General features: G+C 41.5%; 1 protein-coding gene across 4 annotated transcripts; it reads right to left on the minus strand.

Annotated features, from left to right (window-relative positions):
* Nucleotides 1–881: 881 nt before the first annotated feature.
* On the minus strand, nucleotides 882–5,353 carry LOC120660589 (malonyl-CoA decarboxylase, mitochondrial-like). 4 transcript variants are annotated; one of them, XM_039939168.1, is made up of 14 exons: nucleotides 4,686–5,353; nucleotides 4,435–4,579; nucleotides 4,251–4,341; nucleotides 3,702–3,760; nucleotides 3,546–3,623; nucleotides 3,355–3,438; nucleotides 2,778–2,956; nucleotides 2,328–2,450; nucleotides 2,147–2,219; nucleotides 1,981–2,040; nucleotides 1,785–1,891; nucleotides 1,614–1,698; nucleotides 1,436–1,488; nucleotides 882–1,105 (listed from the first exon to the last, which is right to left on the minus strand). In XM_039939168.1, the coding sequence occupies exons 1-13, from the start codon at nucleotides 5,213–5,215 to the stop codon at nucleotides 1,474–1,476; spliced, it is 1,629 nt and encodes a 542-aa protein (XP_039795102.1). In that variant the 5' UTR covers nucleotides 5,216–5,353; the 3' UTR covers nucleotides 882–1,105; nucleotides 1,436–1,473. The 4 variants fall into 4 exon arrangements, with proteins under 4 accessions (XP_039795102.1, XP_039795101.1, XP_039795103.1 ...); XM_039939167.1 differs by having other exon boundaries at nucleotides 915–1,488; nucleotides 4,686–5,352; XM_039939169.1 differs by lacking the exon at nucleotides 1,981–2,040 and having other exon boundaries at nucleotides 915–1,488; nucleotides 4,686–5,351.
* Nucleotides 5,354–6,240: the final 887 nt, after the last annotated feature.

A 6,240-nucleotide genomic window follows, 5' to 3' on the forward strand; every position in this document is an offset into this window, starting at 1 on the left:
AAGCTATCCATTTAATAATTTGAAAAAAAATATACATAATGTTGTCAATAACATTAATAATGCAACTAATTTCAGCAAAATTTTCATAGTCATACATCCATAATACATACAAAATTAGAAGCATCATTGGTCTAACATTCTAAAATGGACTCAACACGTCTCTTGACTGCCTAACTATGCCCGTAATGCTTTGTCTATGGTCCATCCTAGTTATATTAATTCTTTATTTCTTTTGGCTACATCTTTAACGGAAGTAGCGGATATTTATTATCACTAAATCTTATAAAAAAAACCTCTATAGCGGACATAGCGGAAAAATATTGTATAGCGTAGCGGGAGATCTCTTAAAAAACTAATAGCGGACAATAGCGACCTATTAGCGGACTATTTTGTACATGGCTCGTACGACAACAGAAATGGCCAATGGCAGCGGGCAGTGGCCCAGCTCATTTCAGCACGCATGCTTGGAGCTGAGCTTTCAAAATTTGTACCAGCCGCTCATATCATCGTCTCGAGACTCTCCGTTTTTTTTTTCCACCGAGCTAACTCAATTCCACTCTGTTCGTTTGACTGTGCTGGTACCTGATGCTAATTTATTATAAGAGAAAAATATTGCTGGTTGACTAGTGACTAGTGTTAATTTAGTGTGAAAGAAAAATACTGCTGACTGATTAGCTGACAAACCAAACAAACAAGCTCGAGAGCCACGATCATAGCTTGGAACACCATACAAGCTCTCTGAGCTTCAGCAAAGCCTTGGATCTTTCGAGTTCTGATAGTTCTGATCGCTCTCTTGACCACACACTACCTTGTAGTGTGCACGGCTCTGGTTTCAGCCGTGCAGCGAGAACTTCTAGTACAAAGCTAACGGGGATTGTCAATGATCTGCATGCTCAGGCTTGAGTTTCTTTAGCTTGCACTTAAGAACAATTTCAACAGGTTATACTATACAGGTACCATGCATACTCTATCGGATTACAAATATAAGTCGTTTAGGACGGTGACATGTCCCGGATACACCAATGACCAATCTATCCCAAGTAGCGGGCGTGCAGAGGTGCAGACACCAGTGCCAATACTGGACGATGCACATTGAAATTTGCCCCTGCAGAAGCCAACATGGTTCACCAGACCGAAGCATACGCAGAACAGTGCCAAAAAAAAGTGTGCATGAATATACAGTAGACCCTGAAGGCCTGGACCAGCCTGATTCCAGCTATCTAAACGTTCTTTTTCCTCCTGGTATTCTTACGCAGTAGGCAGACATAATGTGCATTATTTCCGTTACATCATCCCAGCTATCTCAAACTTACCCTCTTACAAACTATAAAACCGTAAGACCTATCATATGAATTCTCTACGTTCACAATTAATAGAGGAAGGCCAGTATAATATCCTTCTTTTCGATCAAAGTATCCAATGGCTGATTTAATACCTTGGTGGAAACAGAATTCGTGCCTGGAATATTCAGTTTCACGTATCCTTTGGCTGTTCCAGAAGAATTCTCAGTGAGATAGCATGAAAAATGAAACAGATGTGGTAAAAACTAAAAAGGGGCAGGTCACTAAAATATATATATATATCGGTATAGATCACACGCTGGTAACAGTTACCTCAAGATACTGGGACAGGCTAGGTGAAGAATGGACAAGCCCTTTGCCGGAATATGACAGTGCATACTCTTCTATATTCTCTAACCTGTAAGTTATCATACACTTAGAACAAGTTGTCCACGAAACTCACCCATATGTAGTAGCATCGCCAGTAGCCCAATAGAAGCATACCTGTAAAGATAATTGACCATGATACCTCCACTTTGTTGAATGCCCTTCTCTGATTGGTCAGCCATCCAGTTAATTCTCTCAATCATCTGCCAAATTAGCCAGTGTTGCTGTATGAAGCCACCAAATGATTTCAAATAGCTAATCCTCTTACAATTAGGCCCAAATTTATGAACAAAATAAGCACAAAAGGGCTTACATCAGCAAAAGAAACTACAGTATTATAACATGATTCTTGAAAAAATATTTGATTTTTTTCCTGGCATAGGTAAAACAGACATAAGTTTCTGTTTCTAAACTCAACAAAGCCACATATGCTCCTCAGCATTTAAGATTTAAAACTGAATTTGTGATGGCTCACTTACTGCTCCATTTTGCAAGTGAAAATTTGCAACAGCATCTAAAGCTTTTCCTCGGATTTTCTCTCTGGCAAGATACCTATACATTATAACAGAAGACTATCAACAGTTGCAATTTACATATGGCATTCCACTTACTCATAAAATGAACTAGTGCACAAACAGAGGAAACAATGTTTTTGCATACCTTGCACACAAACGCATCAGAGGAGATTTCAGTGCAGCAGATAATTTTTCGGATTTTACCCACTGACTTGTTTTCAGTATATCTTGCAATAGTTCAATTCCTTGTTTCCCATGAGCTTGTTCACTGCAGTGATAGTAACAACACAGATGATCATTATGAAGCAATTTTCAGACTTTTACCCTCTTTCTATGTTTTTTTAAAAAAAAATATAAAAACTCAGAAAACAGGTTTCAACTTTCAAATATATGAATTCTAGGACAAGCTGATTAGTTCATTTTTAACTAATTAGCTTGCATATCTAGATATTTGACATTTGGGACAAGATAATTGATTTATTTTTTAACAAATTAGCCTGTCCTAAATTCCATATATTAAAATAGGAGAGAGTATAAAACAAGAACAGCACTGAAAACATGTGAATTTGCAACATTATCTTGGAATGGAACATACATGGCATCATGAATCATCTTCTCTTCATCAGGAAGAAGAATGGACTCTCTGAAAGTAGAGCTAGCTCCTTCTAATGAATTACCCTCTTGCGATTCCGTCTCTGCTAATTTCATTTGGGAGGCCAGTTTAGCACGAAGCCATTGCATGAAACCAGGGATTGGGCTCAGTGTTGCAAAAATCTGCATGAAGCATCAAAAAAGAAGTATATGATGTTTGATGTATCTGTAAAAATAGCTACAGATTAACATGAGCTTAGTATGTCTGGTGAATTATTTGCGATGTTAAACAAATGACTTTACAGGAAACAGTATGTACTACACTTTTAAGTGAAGCAATCAACAGACATCATAGAAAAACAAAGCTATTTCATTCGCAGTGATCGGTACAGAATGAAAATAAGCCCCTTGTTCGGCTCGATGCCAGGTCAGCTGCTGGTTGGCTGAATCTACACTGAAATGTGAGTAACCAGCCACCAGCAGCAGCAACCTGCCAGCTGCTGGTTGACCAGCCGAACAGGGGGAAGAACAAAGATGTGCATATAATAGTGATGATCAGAGATACATATTTGAAGTGTTACCTGTACTGAAGGCATATCTCTTCTCAACATATCAATCACACGCTTGAGAAGAAACTTCCCCAGATTAATACCTGATAAGCCAGGCTGGCAATATTAATAGATGATCAGTTCTAGACTTCTAGGCACCAGTTTGTGGTCACACTAGTGCCCATCACGGAACTAAATTTGTTATTTTTAGCGACTTTGTTTACCTGGGTAGACGATATTGCATAAAACAGTGCACAGCTGGCTTCAGATTCAGGAGTCGGGGGTTCATCCCACAAGACCTCCTAGTGACACAATAAGAATATAAGGTGTGGTGAAATGGAATACTAATTTAGCCAAATATAACTATGACAGTTTAATACCTGTATAGATGCAGCCATATCTTTGTGTAAAGCAACTTCGATGAAAATCAGGGGCTCCCCTAATGTTAATAAAGGCAGTAAAATCACTCAGAGAAAGTAAATGCAATTCAGGAAAAGTCATCCAGCAAATAGCTAATTGCTGCACTTAACGTCTTGACAACTAGTATATAATTGGTATCATACATTTCTCACCCTTATGGTACAAAACTAGATATGCACATCTGACTAGGCACACTTGCAGAGTTATTTGGAACTTGAAAGACTGATTCGCCAAGAACACTTTCTCCAGCTTGAGCAGACTAATTGAGATAGTAGCTCTTGATTTAGTTAAAGGAGGGTGCAAGCATGTCTATCGCTTGCAGTAGTTTGGAGTCTCTCTAGTGACTGGTGTGCTTTTTTTCCAGCTTTTGCAAACTATGTTCTTTTGGCTGTGTATGTCTCGTCATAGAGGCCGGATTGGTAATCCTTTATCTAAAAAAAAATCAACAGTAGGCAGTAATACTCTAGAAGTGCAGCAAGCCACAATAGCAAGTAAAGAGTCAATCTGACCTGGTATTGCTGGATGGAAGTAGCCAAAGCAACGGCGGCCTACACCCAATCTTCTCTTCAAGTCTATCAGATTCCTGATTGGGTGCACTGCCTAAATAAATGGAGACAAAAGCATCAGTTGGAACACCAAACTAACAATTCAGGATGCACCAAATCAAAAATCAACAGGGAGTCGGCCACAAACTTCATATGCCACAATCTTCTCTAGCAAGGAGGCAGGATCATCCCATGTTATCTGGTGGAGCGTCAGCGCCGCAGGGCTGAGCCAAGTCACCAGTTTCTCCTTCAAGTACGAGTCCAGGGCGCGCAGCGCTGGAGCGTTCTCCTCCCTGCGTTGCACATTGCGATCGCCAAGGCCTTAATTAAATCCCCAAGTTTCTCATCACAACAACAGAAAAGCATGGCAATAGCAGTGTCGATAGCAATCAATCTCACCCCAGCAAGGCCAGGAGGTCAGCGCGGAGCACGGCGAGGAGCTTGAGTCCTCCGGGCTGCGCGTTCATGGCCTCGAGGAACCCGGCGTACCGGGGCCTGAGCGCCTCCCGGAGACCCCGCTCCATCCGGTACAACGCCGCTGCAGCACCCTCCTTCCCCTCCTCCGCCTCCGCGCCATCCACGCCTATCGCCGCGGCGGAGGCGACGCTCATGTACTGTCTCATGAGGTCGCGGACGCGCGCGCGGGGCACGTCGTAGTCGGTGGCGAGGGAGCGGAGGACCTCCCGGCGCCCGACGCGGTCGAGGGAGCGGTACCCATCGGAGAAGCTGTCGAGAGTCGCGGGGGGCGGGGAGGTGGCGGAGGCGGCGGCATGGAGCCAGTGGCGGACGGAAGCCGCGGGTGGGGCGGCGGGGTCGGGGTCAGTGGGCGGAGTAGGGGACAGTTGCGACGGCGAGGAGGGGAGGGCGTCCGGGTGCATGCGGGCGCGGAGGAGGACGGCGAGCGACTTCGGGGTGTGGTTCCTGGTCATGTGACGCGGTCGGGGTCGCCGCCGGTGACGCGGCCGGAGGCGAAGGCGGTAGGCGGCGCCGCGCCGGCGGTTGCTGGGTCGCGGCTCGCGTCCGGAGGCTCGGTGCCAACTTAGCGGTTGGGTTCGGCCGGTGAGAGGTCAGCGTGTCAGTCAGTAGTCAGTACGACTGTACAAAGCAGTTTATAAAGGGTGGAGTAAAGTCCATCACTGCTAGTCGCAAAAAAAAGTCCATCATTCCCTAAACTTATTAGCTTGTGTTATCTTAATTCTTAAACTCGTAAATTGACTGTTTAAATCCTTAAATTTGTTAGTTGTATCGTTCTATTACTAAACTTAAAAATCATCTATTTAAGCCCTCAAATTTGTTCAGTTGTATCAATCCAGTCCATAAATTTGGTTTTGAGTCTAATTTGGATCAAAACAGGACGATCTAAAAACTATATATTAAGAATTACTCCCTCTGTCCTGAAAGGTAAGACATTCCAACATTTTTGGAGAGTCAAAGTTTTTCAACTTTGACAAAAATTTTAGTGAGAATCATAAAAATTTATGGCACCAGACATATATATTATAAAATATATTTAATGGAGAATCTAATGGTATATATTTGATATCATAAATGTTATTATTTTATTGTATAAATTTGGTCAAATTTGAAAAACTTTGACTCTCCAAGACTGTTGGAATAACTTATATTTCAGGACGGAGGGAGTAATTCATAAGTTTTGATATGAACTCAAATGAAGATAAACTTTATATCAGAATTATAGCTCTCGATACGATCTACAACTTTGTAGTTGAATACTTTTTTATTTGAAGTTGTTTAGTGTGCCAAATTTTAATTTTAATTTCAAAATCTATAGACTTACAATAATATTTTTTTACCCTAAATAGTTTTAATTTTAAAACTTTTCAACTTCTAAGTTATAGGTCGCATCGAGGACTACAATTTTGATATAAAGTTTATCTTCATTCAAGTTTATATGAAAATATTATGAATTAAATTTTGATATAGAGTTTTTAGA

Source organism: Panicum virgatum, chromosome 2N, assembly GCF_016808335.1.
Source record: "Panicum virgatum strain AP13 chromosome 2N, P.virgatum_v5, whole genome shotgun sequence".
Classification (NCBI taxonomy): Eukaryota; Viridiplantae; Streptophyta; class Magnoliopsida; order Poales; family Poaceae; genus Panicum; species Panicum virgatum.

What these genes read in the sequence shown, in the direction of transcription:
- LOC120660589 (XM_039939168.1), bottom strand. Translation starts at nt 5,215, where the DNA reads ATGACCAGGAACCACACCCCGAAGTCGCTCGCCGTCCTCCTCCGCGCC. An exon ending in GAGATATGCCTTCAGTACAG is followed by an intron (nt 2,957 to 3,354) that starts GTAACACTTCAA and finishes TGCTTCATGCAG; the next exon opens with ATTTTTGCAACACTGAGCCC. An exon ending in AAGATGATTCATGATGCCAT is followed by an intron (nt 2,451 to 2,777) that starts GTATGTTCCATT and finishes CTATCACTGCAG; the next exon opens with TGAACAAGCTCATGGGAAAC.